The following is a 15,473-nucleotide window of genomic DNA, read 5'->3' on the forward strand; positions in this document are numbered from 1 at the left end:
GCAACTAACAGTCAGTACATTCAACTAAGGTAGGTAAGACCGTAGTAGCAGTAACAGTAGCAGTAGTAGTAACAGTAGTAGTAGTAACAGTAGTAGCAGTAGTAGTAGTAGTAGTAACAGTAGTAGTAGTAGCAACAGTAGTAGTAGTAACAGTAGTAGTAGCAGTAGTAGCAGTAACAGTAGTAGTAGTAACAGTAGTAGTAGTAGTAGTAGTAACAGTAGTAGTAGCAGTAGTAGCAGTAACAGTAGTAGTAGTAGTAGTAGTAGTAGTAACAGTAGTAGTAGCAGCAGTAACAGTAGTAGTAGTAACAGTAGTAGTAGCAGCAGTAACAGTAGTAGTAGTAACAGTAGTAGTAGTAGTAGTAACAGTAGTAGTAGTAACAGTAGTAGTAGTAGTAACAGTAGTAGTAGTAGTAACAGTAGTAGCAGTAGTAACAGTAGTAGCAGCAACAGTAGTAGCAGCAACAGTAGTAGCAGCAACAGTAGTAGTAGCAACAGTAGTAGTAGCAACAGTAGTAGTAGTAGCAACAGTAGTAGTAGTAGCAACAGTAGTAGTAGTAGTAGTAACAGTAGTAGCAGCAACAGTAGTAGTAGCAACAGTAGTAGTAGCAACAGTAGTAGTAGTAGCAACAGTAGTAGTAGTAGTAACAGTAGTAGTAGTAGCAGTAGTAGTAGTAGTAGTAGCAACAGTAGTAGTAGTAGCAACAGTAGTAGTAGCAGTAACAGTAGTAGTAGCAGCAGTAGCAGCAGTAACAGTAGTAGTAGTAGTAGTAGCAGCAACAGTAGTAGTAGCAACAGTAGTAGTAGCAACAGTAGTAGTAGTAGTAACAGTAGTAGTAGTAGTAACAGTAGTAGTAGTAGTAGTAGCAGTAGTAGTAATAACAGTAGTAGTAGTAGTAGTAGTAGCAGCAGTAACAGTAGTAGTAGTAACAGTAGTAGTAGTAACAGTAGTAACAGTAGTAGTAGTAGTAGTAGCAACAGTAGCAACAGTAGTAGTAATAGTAGCAACAGTAGTAGTAGTAGTAACAGTAGTAGTAGTAACAGTAGTAGTAGTAGTAGTAACAGTAGCAGTAGCAACAGTAGTAGTAGTAGTAGCAACAGTAGTAGTAGCAACAGTAGTAGTAGTAGTAGTAGTAGTAACAGTAGTAACAGTAGTAGTAGTAACAGTAGTAGCAGCAACAGTAGTAGTAGTAGCAACAGTAGTAGTAGTAGTAACAGTAGTAGTAGTAGTAGCAGTAGTAGTAGTAGTAGTAGTAGCAGCAGTAACAGTAGTAGTAGTAGTAGTAGCAGCAACAGTAGTAGTAGCAACAGTAGTAGTAGCAACAGTAGTAGTAGTAGTAACAGTAGTAGTAGTAGTAGTAACAGTAGTAGTAGTAGTAGTAGCAGTAGTAGTAGTAACAGTAGTAGTAGTAGTAGCAGCAGTAACAGTAGTAGTAGTAACAGTAGAGGTAGTAGCAACAGTAGTAGTAGCAGTAATAGTATCAACAGTAGTAGTAATAGTAGCAACAGTAGTAGTAGTAGTAACAGTAGTAGTAGTAACAGTAGTAGTAGTAGTAGTAGTAACAGTAGTAGTAGCAGTAGTAGTAGTAGTAGTAGTAGTAGTAACAGTAGTAGTAGCAGCAGTAACAGTAGTAGTAGTAGTAGTAACAGTAGTAGTAGTAACAGTAGTAGTAGTAGTAACAGTAGTAGCAGTAGTAACAGTAGTAGCAGCAACAGTAGTAGCAGCAACAGTAGTAGCAGCAACAGTAGTAGTAGCAACAGTAGTAGTAGTAGCAACAGTAGTAGTAGTAGCAACAGTAGTAGTAGCAACAGTAGTAGTAGCAACAGTAGTAGTAGTAGCAACAGTAGTAGTAGTAGTAACAGTAGTAGTAGTAGCAGTAGTAGTAGTAGTAGTAGCAACAGTAGTAGTAGTAGCAACAGTAGTAGTAGTAGCAACAGTAGTAGTAGCAGTAACAGTAGTAGTAGCAGCAGTAGCAGCAGTAACAGTAGTAGTAGTAGTAGTAGTAGTAGCAGCAACAGTAGTAGTAGCAACAGTAGTAGTAGCAACAGTAGTAGTAGTAGTAACAGTAGTAGTAGTAGTAGTAGTAACAGTAGTAGTAGTAGTAGTAGCAGTAGTAGTAGTAACAGTAGTAGTAGTAGTAGTAGTAGCAGCAGTAACAGTAGTAGTAGTAACAGTAGTAGTAGTAACAGTAGTAACAGTAGTAGTAGTAACAGTAGTAGTAGTAGCAACAGTAGCAACAGTAGTAGTAATAGTAGCAACAGTAGTAGTAGTAGTAACAGTAGTAGTAGTAACAGTAGTAGTAGTAGTAGTAACAGTAGCAGTAGCAACAGTAGTAGTAGTAGTAGCAACAGTAGTAGTAGCAACAGTAGTAGTAGTAGTAGTAGTAGTAACAGTAGTAACAGTAGTAGTAGTAACAGTAGTAGCAGCAACAGTAGTAGTAGTAGCAACAGTAGTAGTAGTAGTAACAGTAGTAGTAGTAGTAGCAGTAGTAGTAGTAGTAGTAGTAGCAGCAGTAACAGTAGTAGTAGTAGTAGTAGCAGCAACAGTAGTAGTAGCAACAGTAGTAGTAGCAACAGTAGTAGTAGTAGTAACAGTAGTAGTAGTAGTAGTAACAGTAGTAGTAGTAGTAGCAGTAGTAGTAGTAACAGTAGTAGTAGTAGTAGCAGCAGTAACAGTAGTAGTAGTAACAGTAGTAGTAGTAACAGTAGTAACAGTAGTAGTAGTAACAGTAGTAGTAGTAACAGTAGTAGTAGTAGCAACAGTAGTAGTAGCAGTAATAGTATCAACAGTAGTAGTAATAGTAGCAACAGTAGTAGTAGTAGTAACAGTAGTAGTAGTAACAGTAGTAGTAGTAGTAGTAGTAACAGTAGCAGTAGCAACAGTAGTAGTAGTAGTAGTAACAGTAGTAGTAGCAACAGTAATAGTAGTAGTAGTAGTAGTAGTAGTAACAGTAGTAGTAGTAGTAGTAGTAACAGTAGTAGCAGCAACAGTAGTAGTAGTAGCAACAGTAGTAGTAGTAGTAACAGTAGTAGTAGTAGTAACAGTAGTAGCAGTAGTAACAGTAGTAGTAGTAACAGTAGTAGCAGTAGTAACAGTAGTAGCAGTAGTAGTAGTAGTAGCAACAGTAGTAGTAGTAGTAGTAACAGTAGTAGTAGCAACAGTAGTAGTAGTAGTAGTAGTAACAGTAGTAGCAGTAGTAGCAGTAACAGTAGTAGTAGTAGTAACAGTAGTAGCAGTAGTAGCAGTAACAGTAGTAGTAGTAGTAACAGTAGTAGCAGCAACAGTAGTAGTAGTAACAGTAGTAGTAGTAGTGACAGTAGTAGTAGTAGTAACAGTAGTAGTAGTAGTAACAGTAGTAGTAGTAGTAGTAGTAGTAGTAGTAGTAACAGTAGTAGCAGCAACAGTAGTAGCAGCAACAGTAGTAGCAGCAACAGTAGTAGCAGCAACAGTAGTAGTAGTAGCAACAGTAGTAGTAGCAGTAACAGTAGTAGCAGCAACAGTAGTAGTAGCAACAGTAGTAGTAGTAATAACAGTAGTAGTAGTAGCAGTAGTAGTAGTAGCAACAGTAGTAGTAGTAGTAACAGTAGTAGTAGTAGTAATAGCAACAGTAGTAGTAGTAGTAGTAGTAGTAGCAGCAGTAACAGTAGTAGTAGTAACAGTAGTAGTAGTAGCAGCAACAGTAGTAGTAGCAACAGTAGTAGTAGCAACAGTAGTAGTAGTAGTAACAGTAGTAGTAGTAGTAGTAGCAACAGTAGTAGTAGTAGTAACAGTAGTAGTAGTAGTAGCAACAGTAACAGTAGTAGTAGTAACAGCAGTAGTAGTAACAGCAGTAGTAGTAACAGCAGTAGTAGTAGTAGTAACAGTAGTAGTAGTAGTAGTAGCATCAGTAACAGTAGTAGTAGTAACAGTAGTAGTAGTAGTAACAGTAGTAGTAGCAGTAATAGTAGCAACAGTAGTAGTAATAGTAGCAACAGTAGTAGTAGTAGTAGTAGTAACAGTAGTAGTAGTAACAGTAGTAGTAGTAGTAGTAACAGTAGTAGTAGTAGTAGTAGTAACAGTAGCAGTAGTAGTAGCAACAGTAGTAGTAGTAGTAGTAACAGTAGTAGTAGCAACAGTAGTAGTAGTAGCAGCAACAGTAGCAGCAGTAACAGTAGCAACAGTAGCAGCAGTAACAGTAGTAGTAACAGTAGTAACAGTAGTAGTAGTAGTAGCAACAGTAGTAGTAGTAGTAGTAGCAACAGTAGTAGTAGTAGTAACAGTAGCAGTAGAAGTAGTAGCAACAGTAGTAGTAGTAGTAGTAACAGTAGTGGTAGTAGTAGTAGTAACAGTAGTAGTAGAAGTAGTAGTAGTAGTAACAGTAGTAGTAACAGTAGTAGCAACAGTAGTAGTAGTAGCAACAGTAGTAATAGTAGCAACAGTAGTAACAGTAGTAGCAACAGTAGTAACAGTAGTAGTAGTAACAGTAGTAGTAGTAGTAGTAGCAACAGTAGTAACAGTAGCAACAGTAGTAGTAGTAACAGTAGTAGCAACAGTAGTAGTAGTAACAGTAGTAGCAACAGTAGTAGTAGTAATAACAGTAGTAGCAACAGTAGTAGTAGTAACAGTAGTAGTAGCAACAGTAGTAACAGTAGTAGTAGTAGTAGCAACAGTAGTAACAGCAACAGTAGTAGTAGTAGTAGCAACAGTAGTAACAGTAGTAGTAGTAGTAGTAGTAGCAGCAGCAACAGTAGTAGTAGTAATAACAGTAGTAGTAGTAATAACAGTAGTAGTAGTAGCAACAGTAGTAACAGCAACAGTAGTAGTAGTAGTAGCAACAGTAGTAACAGTAGTAGTAACAGTAGTAGCAACAGTAGTAGCAACAGTAGTAGTAGTAATAACAGTAGTAGTAGTAATAACAGTAGTAGCAGCAACAGTAGTAGTAGCAACAGTAGTAGTAGTAATAACAGTAGTAGTAGTAACAGTAGTAGCAACAGTAGTAGTAGTAATAACAGTAGTAGCAACAGTAGTAGTAGCAACAGTAGTAGTAGTAATAACAGTAGTAGTAGTAACAGTAGTAGTAGTAATAACAGTAGTAGTAGTAACAGTAGTAGCAACAGTAGTAGTAGTAATAACAGTAGTAGCAACAGTAGTAGTAGTAACAGTAGTAGTAGCAACAGTAGTAACAGTAGTAGTAGTAACAGTAGTAGTAGTAGTAGTAGCAACAGTAGTAACAGTAGTAGTAGTAACAGCAGTAGTAGCAACAGTAGTAGCAGCAACAGTAGTAGTAGTAGTAGCAGCAACAGTAGTAGTAGTAATAACAGTAGTAGTAGTAACAGTAGTAGCAGCAACAGTAGTAGTAGCAACAGTAGTAGTAGTAGTAGCAACAGTAGTAGTAGTAATAACAGTAGTAGCAGCAACAGTAGTAGTAGTAGTAGCAACAGTAGTAGTAGTAGTAGCAACAGTAGCAACAGTAGTAGTAGTAGTAGCAACAGTAGTAGTAGTAGCAACAGTAGTAGCAGCAACAGTAGTAGCAGCAACAGTAGTAGTAGCAACAGTAGTAGTAGCAACAGTAGTAGTAGCAACAGTAGTAGTAGTAATAACAGTAGTAGTAGTAACAGTAGTAGTAGCAACAGTAGTAGTAGCAACAGTAGTAGTAGCAACAGTAGTAGTAGTAGTAGCAACAACAGTAGTAGCACCAGTAGTAGCAGCAACAGTAGTAGTAGTAATAACAGTAGTAGTAACAGTAGTAGTAGTAGTAGTAGTAGTAACAGTAGTAGTAGCAACAGTAGTAGTAGTAGTAGTAGTAGCAACAGTAGTAACAGTAGTAGTAGTAACAGTAGTAGTAGCAACAGTAGTAGTAGCAACAGTAGTAGTAGTAGCAACAGTAGTAGTAGTAATAACAGTAGTAGCAGCAACAGTAGTAGTAGCAACACTAGTAGTATTAGTAGCAACAGTAGTAGTAGTAATAACAGTAGTAGTAACAGTAGTAGTAGCAACAGTAGTAGTAGCAACAGTAGTAACAGTAGTAGTAGTAGTAGTAGTAGCAACAGTAGTAGTAGTAGTAACAGTAGTAGTAGTAACAGTAGTAGCAACAGTAGTAGTAGTAGTAGTAGCAACAGTAGTAGTAGTAGTAGTAGTAGTAGTAGTAATAACAGTAGTAGTAGTAGTAACAGTAGTAGTAGTAGTAACAGCAGTAGTAGTAACATCAGTAGTAGTAACAGCAGTAGCAGTAACAGTAGTAGTAGTAGTAGTAGCAACAGTAGTAGTAGCAGTAGTAGTAGCAACAGTAGTAGTAGTAATAGCAGTAGTAACAGCAGTAGTAACAGTAGTAGTAACAGTAGTAGTAGTAACAGCAGTAACAGTAGTAGTAGTAGTAGTAGCAACAGTAGTAGTAGTAGTAACAGTAGTAGTAACAGTAGTAGCAGCAACAGTAGTAGTAGTAGTAACAGTAGTAGTAACAGTAGTAGTAGTAACAGTAGTAGTAGTAACAGTAGTAGTAGTAACAGTAGTAGTAGTAGTAGTAGCAGCAGCAACAGTAGTAGTAGCAACAGTAGTAGTAGTAGTAGCAACAGTAGTAGTAGTAATAACAGTAGTAGTAGTAACAGTAGTAGTAACAGTAGTAGTAACAGTAGTAGTAGTAACAGCAGTAGCAGTAACAGTAGTAGTAGTAACAGTAGTAACAGTAGTAGTAGTAACAGTAGTAGTAGTAATAACAGTAGTAGTAGTAGTAGTAATAATAACAGTAGTAGTAGTAGTAGTAGTAACAGTAGTAGTAGTAACAGTAGTAGTAATAACAGTAGTAGTAGTAGTAGTAGTAGTAACAGTAGTAGTAGTAATAACAGTAGTAGTAGTAACAGTAGTAGCAGCAACAGTAGTAGTAGCAACAGTAGTAGTAGTAGTAGCAACAGTAGTAGTAGTAATAACAGTAGTAGTAGTAACAGTAGTAGCAGCAACAGTAGTAGCAGCAACAGTAGTAGCAGCAACAGTAGTAGTAGTAGTAGTAACAGTAGTAGTAGTAGTAGCAACAGTAGCAACAGTAGTAGTAGTAGTAGCAACAGTAGTAGTAGTAGTAGCAACAGTAGTAGTAGTAATAACAGTAGTAGCAGCAACAGTAGTAGCAGCAACAGTAGTAGCAGCAACAGTAGTAGCAGCAACAGTAGTAGTAGCAACAGTAGTAGTAGCAACAGTAGTAGTAGCAACAGTAGTAGTAGTAATAACAGTAGTAGTAGTAATAACAGTAGTAGTAGTAACAGTAGTAGTAGCAACAGTAGTAGTAGCAACAGTAGTAGTAGTAGTAGCAACAACAGTAGTAGCACCAGTAGTAGCAGCAACAGTAGTAGTAGTAATAACAGTAGTAGTAACAGTAGTAGTAGTAGTAGTAGTAGTAGTAGTAACAGTAGTAGTAGCAACAGTAGTAGTAGTAGTAGTAGTAGCAACAGTAGTAACAGTAGTAGTAGTAACAGTAGTAGTAGCAACAGTAGTAGTAGCAACAGTAGTAGTAGCAACAGTAGTAGTAGTAGCAACAGTAGTAGTAGTAATAACAGTAGTAGCAGCAACAGTAGTAGTAGCAACACTAGTAGTATTAGTAGCAACAGTAGTAGTAGTAATAACAGTAGTAGTAACAGTAGTAGTAGTAACAGTAGTAGTAGCAACAGTAGTAGTAGCAACAGTAGTAACAGTAGTAGTAGTAGTAGTAGTAGCAACAGTAGTAGTAGTAGTAACAGTAGTAGTAGTAACAGTAGTAGCAACAGTAGTAGTAGTAGTAGTAGTAGTAGCAACAGTAGTAGTAGCAACAGTAGTAGTAGTAGTAGTAGTAGTAGTAGTAGTAATAACAGTAGTAGTAGTAGTAACAGTAGTAGTAGTAGTAACAGCAGTAGTAGTAACAGCAGTAGCAGTAACAGTAGTAGTAGTAGTAGTAGTAGCAACAGTAGTAGTAGCAGTAGTAGTAGCAACAGTAGTAGTAGTAATAGCAGTAGTAACAGCAGTAGTAACAGTAGTAGTAACAGTAGTAGTAGTAACAGCAGTAACAGTAGTAGTAGTAGTAGTAGCAACAGTAGTAGTAGTAGTAACAGTAGTAGTAACAGTAGTAGCAGCAACAGTAGTAGTAGTAGTAACAGTAGTAGTAACAGTAGTAGTAGTAACAGTAGTAGTAGTAACAGTAGTAGTAGTAGTAGTAGCAGCAGCAACAGTAGTAGTAGCAACAGTAGTAGTAGTAACAGTAGTAGTAACAGTAGTAGTAACAGTAGTAGTAGTAACAGCAGTAGCAGTAACAGTAGTAGTAGTAACAGTAGTAGTAGTAGTAGTAGTAGTAACAGTAGTAGTAGTAACAGTAGTAGTAGTAACAGTAGTAGTAATAACAGTAGTAGTAATAACAGTAGTAGTAGTAGTAGTAGTAGTAGTAGTAGTAGTAGTAACAGTAGTAGTAGTAATAACAGTAGTAGTAGTAGTAGTAGTAGTAACAGTAGTAGTAGTAGTAACAGTAGTAGCAGTAACAGTAGTAGTAGTAGTAACAGTAGTAGTAGTAACAGTAGTAGTAGTAGTAACAGTAGTAGTAGTAACAGTAGTAGTAGTAGTAACAGTAGTAGTAGTAACAGCAGTAACAGTAGTAGTAGTAACAGTAGTAGTAGTAGTAACAGTAGTAGTAGTAATAACAGTAGTAGCAGTAACAGTAGTAGTAGTAACAGTAGTAGTAACAGTAACAGTAGTAGTAGTAACAGTAGTAGTAGTAACATTAGTAGTAACAGTAGTAGTAGTAACAGTAGTAGTAGTAACAGTAGTAGTAACAGTAGTAGTAGTAACAGTAGTAGTAGTAATAACAGTAGTAGTAGTAGTAGTAGTAGTAGTAGTAACAGTAGTAGTAGTAGTAGTAGTAGTAACAGTAGTAGTAGTAGTAACAGTAGTAGCAGTAACAGTAGTAGTAGTAGTAACAGTAGTAGTAGTAACAGTAGTAGTAGTAGTAACAGTAGTAGTAGTAACAGTAGTAGTAGTAGTAACAGTAGTAGTAGTAACAGCAGTAACAGTAGTAGTAGTAACAGTAGTAGTAGTAGTAACAGTAGTAGTAGTAATAACAGTAGTAGCAGTAACAGTAGTAGTAGTAACAGTAGTAGTAACAGTAACAGTAGTAGTAGTAACAGTAGTAGTAGTAACATTAGTAGTAACAGTAGTAGTAGTAACAGTAGTAGTAGTAACAGTAGTAGTAACAGTAGTAGTAGTAACAGTAGTAGTAGTAATAACAGTAGTAGTAGTAGTAGTAGTAGTAGTAGTAGTAACAGTAGTAGTAGTAGTATAAATAAACAAATAAATACATTTCAAAAGTAATTCATTATGAGTGAGTGAATCTGACCCACAGTATTCCCCAGGCTACGAGTGAGTGAATCTGACCCACAGTATTCCCCAGGCTACGAGTGAGTGAATCTGACCCACAGTATTCCTCAGGCTATGAGTGAGTGAATCTGACCCACAGTATTCCCCAGGCTACGAGTGAGTGAATCTGACCCACAGCATTCCCCAGGCTATGAGTGAGTGAATCTGACCCACAGTATTCCCCAGGCTATGAGTGAGTGGATCTGACCCACAGTATTCCCCAGGCTGAGTGACTGAATCTGACCCACAGTATTCCTCTGTACAGAATTCAACAGAATGATGACCTTTTCCATCTGAAGGAAGTCATCATCAAGTTTGGTTCCTTCTGCTCCTCCAACCCTCTCACTGACTTTCTACAGGAGAGATGAGAGTCCGAGAGAGGGGGGGGGGGGAGACAGAGGGGGGAGAGACAGAGGGGGGACAGAGAGAGAGACAGGAAATAGAAACAGGAGTCTTAGTTAACGATATTAAAAACTCAACCTCTTATGAGAATCAACCTCTTATGAGAATATGCCGTGTGTGCATGTCTCAGTGTGTGTCTCAGTGTGAGAGGCCCAGCTAGCCTACAGTAGTCTACTAGAGGCCCAGCTATAGTCTACAGTAGTCTACTAGAGGCCCAGCTATAGTCTACTAGAGGCCCAGCTATAGTCTACAGTAGTCTACTAGAGGCCCAGCTATAGTCTACAGTAGTCTACAGCTATAGTCTACAGTAGTCTACTAGAGGCCCAGCTATAGTCTACAGTAGTCTACTAGAGGCCCAGCTATAGTCTACAGTAGTCTACTAGAGGCCCAGCTATAGTCTACTAGAGGCCCAGCTATGGTCTACAGTAGACAGTGAGACGGTGAGCGGGTGAGACAGACAGTGAGACGGTGAGCGGGTGAGACAGTGAGACGGTGAGCGGGTGAGACAGACAGTGAGACGGTGAGCGGGTGAGACAGACAGTGAGACGGTGAGCGGGTGATACAGGAACCGTAGATAGCACCTCTCTGTCATATTGCCCTCAAGGACAATCAATTATTGAGTGAGCTAACCAGCTCCGAGCCCTGTGTGTGTGTGTATGTGTGTGTGTCTGTCGTAGTGAATTTGTGTGTGTATTTGTGGTGTGTGTGTGTGTGTGTGTATTTGTGGTGTGTGCGGTTTGTGTGTGTGTGTGCGCGCATCCTGCTCCTCTGAGCAGCAACATTGGGTCTATTTCCAGACAAAGACAGCACACGTGTAGGGTTTCCATGCCAACCGGCTTCCCAAAAGGACTGGGAAAGGAGAGATGGAGGGATGGAGAGTGTTTGAGTGTTCAGTTCTCCCCTCATCTTCCCCCTTTGTGTATTTAATGAAAGATAAGTGTGCATGTGTGTGTATTTGTGGTGTGTGTGTGTGTGTGTGTGTATGTGTGTGTATTTGTGGTGTGTGTGTGCATGTGTGTGTATGTGTGTGTATTTGTGGTGTGTGTGTGCATGTGTGTGTATTTGTGGTGTGTGTGTGTGTGTATGTGTATGTATTTGTGGTGTGTGTGTGTGTGTGTGTGTGTGTGTGCATTTGTGGTGTGTGTGTGTGTGTGCGTGTGCATTTGTGGTGTGTGTGTGTGTGCGTGTGTATTTGTGGTGTGTGTGTGTGTGCGTGTGTATTTGTGGTGTGTGTGTGTGCGTGTGTATTTGTGGTGTGTGTGTGTGCGTGTGTATTTGTGGTGTGTGTGTGTGCGCGTGTGTATTTGTGGTGTGTGTGTGTGCGTGTGTATTTGTGGTGTGTGTGTGTGCGTGTGTGTGTGGTGTGTGTGTGTGTGTGTATGGTGTGTGTGTGTGTGTGTGTGGTGTGTGTGTGTCCGTCCACTGTAATGAAACACTTATAATTAATTCAGGTGAATCTCAGGAATCAGTTGTCACCTGCGCAAGATACAGGTGTAGTAGACCTCACAGTGAAATGCTGAATACAACAGGTGTAGTAGACCTTACAGTGAAATGCTGAATACAACAGGTGTAGTAGACCTCACAGTGAAATGCTGAATACAACAGGTGTAGTAGACCTCGCAGTGAAATGCTGAATACAACAGGTGTAGTAGACCTCACAGTGAAATGCTGAATACAACAGGTGTAGTAGACCTCGCAGTGAAATGCTGAATACAACAGGTGTAGTAGACCTCGCAGTGAAATGCTGAATACAACAGGTGTAGTAGACCTCACAGTGAAATGCTGAATAGAACAGGTGTAGTAGACCTCACAGTGAAATGCTGAATACAACAGGTGTAGTAGACCTCACAGTGAAATGCTGAATACAACAGGTGTAGTAGACCTCACAGTGAAATGCTGAATACAACAGGTGTAGTAGACCTCACATTTAAATGCTGAATACAACAGGTGTAGTAGACCTCACAGTGAAATGCTGAATACAACAGGTGTAGTAGACCTTACAGTGAAATGCTGAATACAACAGGTGTAGTAGACCTTACAGTGAAATGCTGAATACAACAGGTGTAGTAGACCTTACAGTGAAATGCTGAATACAACAGGTGTAGTAGACCTTACAGTGAAATGCTGAATACAACAGGTGTAGTAGACCTTACAGTGAAATGCTGAATACAACAGGTGTAGTAGACCTTACAGTGAAATGCTGAATACAACAGGTGTAGTAGACCTCACAGTGAAATGCTGAATACAACAGGTGTAGTATACCTCACAGTGAAATGCTGAATACAACAGGTGTAGTAGACCTCACAGTGAAATGCTGAATACAACAGGTGTAGTAGACCTCACATTTAAATGCTGAATACAACAGGTGTAGTAGACCTTACAGTGAAATGCTGAATACAACAGGTGTAGTAGACCTCACAGTGAAATGCTGAATACAACAGGTGTAGTAGACCTTACATTTAAATGCTGAATACAACAGGTGTAGTAGACCTTACAGTGAAATGCTGAATACAACAGGTGTAGTAGACCTCACAGTGAAATGCTGAATACAACAGGTGTAGTAGACCTTACAGTGAAATGCTGAATACAACAGGTGTAGTAGACCTCACAGTGAAATGCTGAATACAACAGGTGTAGTAGACCTCACAGTGAAATGCTGAATACAACAAGTGTAGTAGACCTCACAGTGAAATGCTGAATACAACAGGTGTAGTAGACCTTACAGTGAAATGCTGAATACAACAGGTGTAGTAGACCTTACAGTGAAATGCTGAATACAACAGGTGTAGTAGACCTTACAGTGAAATGCTGAATACTACAGGTGTAGTAGACCTTACAGTGAAATGCTGAATACAACAGGTGTAGTAGACCTTATAGTTCAGCTGTTGAGGGCTCAGGGTCAGGTGTTATAGTTCAGCTGTTGAGGGCTCAGGGTCAGGGGTTATAGTTCAGCTGTTGAGGGCTCAGGGTCAGGGGTTATAGTTCAGCTGTTGAGGGCTCAGGGTCAGGGGTTATAGTTCAGCTGTTGAGGGCTCAGGGTCAGGGGTTATAGTTCAGCTGTTGAGGGCTCAGGGTCAGGGGTTAAAGTTCAGCTGTTGAGGGGTCAGGGTCAGGGGTTATAGTTCAGCTGTTGAGGGCTCAGGGGTTATAGTTCAGCCATTGAGGGCTCAGGGGTTATAGTTCAGCTGTTGTTGGTCTATCATTCCACGTGGGTGTATTCATTCATGGACGAGAAAACACACTGAACGTTGCAGATAGAAATATAAAATAGACAGTAACAGGAATGGTGTCTGTCAGCTATCTAAACAGAAAATCACGATACATTTCTAGCTGATCGTAAACGTTCTGTAACGTCACGTCCTTTTTGAACAGACTTCTGGCTTGGTGACTGCCTGGAAGGGAGGAATGAAGGAAACGATGGAGGAAGGGAGGGGAGCTATCAATTGGTCTATATTGGGGCACGGATCTGTAGCCTGTGTGCTTCTAAGCAATTTTATCGTACTTCTTGTATTAGTATTTGATTAGGATCCCCAAATGCTGTAAAAGCAGCGGCAGCTACTCTACCTGGGGACCACGAACGACTTCATGCAGCGCTGACCCGTCTATAATGTCAACCTGAGAGAGAATGCGATGCATGCCTCGCTCAAGAGATGAGATAGACAGGCCTTTATTAAACTATAGGTCTATAGCTGGACAAATGACAGACTATGTCTGTAGGCTAGTGGTGGTAGCCTAGGCCTATGGGCTTGGGAGCCAGGCACAGATAGACAATGTAGCCTAATGAGATTGTGCCTGAAAACCTCTATCACAATTCTCCTTTTTTTGAGATTAAGCCCAGACAATTAATTTAAGAATAGCAGCCATTGTATTCACTGTAGCTGTTTTGATCACCTATCATCACCGAAGAAATAGTCTACCCCGATAAAAGCACCGAAAAAAAACAAAGATTCGTTAACCGAAATCTACCTGAGTGGCTTTGTGGAACTGCTTTTTCAGCCCCGCGACAGACATCGCTCCGGTTCGACGAGACGACCTCGCGCGTTGACCGGTAATCCACAATTCTTCGGCCTCTGGGTTTCAAAACAATGACTATAATCCGCCTTTCTTTCTTTAATTATTTATTTCTTGCTATCAAGTGTTCTTCGTTCCGTAGACTAACCTAGACTACCGTGGTGTCCTCTCTATAAAGTGACCGAGGTAAAATTCGTTTTATATTGGATATTCGGGTTTCTCTTGTCAACAGCCATTGAACCAAGCGTGCCATGACTATGAAGATGGTATATTCTGAATCAAGGATAGATGCAGACATTTTTATATAGCGATTTCAAACAGCAATGGCTCTTACACAAAGCATGACAATGATAATGATTTATTCTGAGTCAGGGGATCCACTGCTTTTTGTTGTTGAAATTTCATTATTTATTTTTTGCTTTCAATCTTCAATAGCTATTAGACACCTAATATCCACAGAATATCCAGTGAAAAACCAATTTTACCTCTGTAATACGCCCATTGAGTTCATTCCAAGTGGCATTCTACAGTTATGGCAGCACGCATATGCATGAGAGGATGTTGCTGTCCGTGATCACCTAATGATTTTTCTAGATTCTTCTATTAGCCTATGATAAGAGGGAGATCAAGATGTGCGCATTTATTAGCTAACCATTTTGAGAAGAATATGCATTTCGGAAAGAGAGACCGAAAGAGACAGAGAGAGAGAGAGAGAGAGAGAACTACAGAGACGGAGAGAGAGGGGGAGAGAGAGAGAGACAGAGACATAGAGCAAGAGAGACAGAGAGAGGGAGAGAACTACAGAGACGGAGAGAATGGGGGAGGGAGAGACAGAGACAGAGACATAGAGCAAGAGAGACAGAGAGAGAGACAGAGACATAGAGCAAGAGAGACAGGGAGAGAGAGAGACAGACAGAGACAGGGAGAGAGAGAGACAGACAGAGACAGGGAGAGAGAGAGACAGAGAGAGAGACAAGGAGAGAGAGAGACAGGGAGAGGGAGAGACAGACAGAGACATAGAGGAAGAGAGACAGAGACATAGAGCAAGAGAGACAGAGAGAGAGACCAAAAGAGAGAGAGAGAGAGAGACAGGGAGAGACAGGGAGAGACAGAGAGAGAGAGAGACAGGGAGAGACAGAGAGCGAGAGAGAGAGAGACAGGGGGAGAGAGAGAGAGAGAGAGACAGGGAGAGACAGAGAGCGAGAGAGAGAGACAGGGAGAGACAGAGAGAGAGAGAGACAGGGAGAGAGAGAGAGAGACAGGGAGAGACAGAGAGAGAGAGACAGACAGACAGAGACAGGGAGACAGAGACGGAGAGAGACAGAGACAGACAGAGAGAGAGACAGACAGAGACAGGGAGAGAGAGAGAGAGACAGGGAGAGAGACAGCGAGACAGAGAGACAGACAGAGAGAAAGAGACACAGACAGACAGAGAGAGAGAGAGACAGGGAGAGAGCGAGACAGAGAGACAGACAGAGAGAAAGAGACACAGACAGACAGAGATAGAGACATAGAGAGACAGAGATATCAGTAAGTGCTTCAGCACCATGGACAGCGTTCCACTTAGTTCAACTGAGTTTAATCTACCTACTGATCTTCTACTCATGGTTTGCTAATAAATATGGAGGAATGAGGACGAATGAATGAATGAATGAATGAAGAGAACTTGATACACTATATATATCCAAAAGTATGTGGACACCCCTTCATATTAGTG

General features: G+C 40.1%; 1 protein-coding gene across 1 annotated transcript in view; it reads right to left on the minus strand.

Annotated features, from left to right (window-relative positions):
* The window catches only part of LOC115117251 (endophilin-A1-like), a 21,675-nt gene extending 7,795 nt beyond the window's left edge, over positions 1–13,880 (minus strand). The window contains exons 1-2 of the mRNA XM_065025193.1: positions 13,712–13,880; positions 9,628–9,696 (exon numbers count right to left, since the gene is read on the minus strand). Coding sequence (XP_064881265.1) covers positions 9,628–9,696; positions 13,712–13,756 — 114 coding nt within the window. The 5' untranslated portion in view covers positions 13,757–13,880. The remainder of the gene's footprint in view (positions 1–9,627; positions 9,697–13,711) is intronic.
* Between the last annotated feature and the right edge of the window lie 1,593 nt (positions 13,881–15,473).

This window comes from Oncorhynchus nerka, linkage group LG12 (genome assembly GCF_034236695.1).
Source record: "Oncorhynchus nerka isolate Pitt River linkage group LG12, Oner_Uvic_2.0, whole genome shotgun sequence".
NCBI lineage: Eukaryota > Metazoa > Chordata > Actinopteri > Salmoniformes > Salmonidae > Oncorhynchus > Oncorhynchus nerka.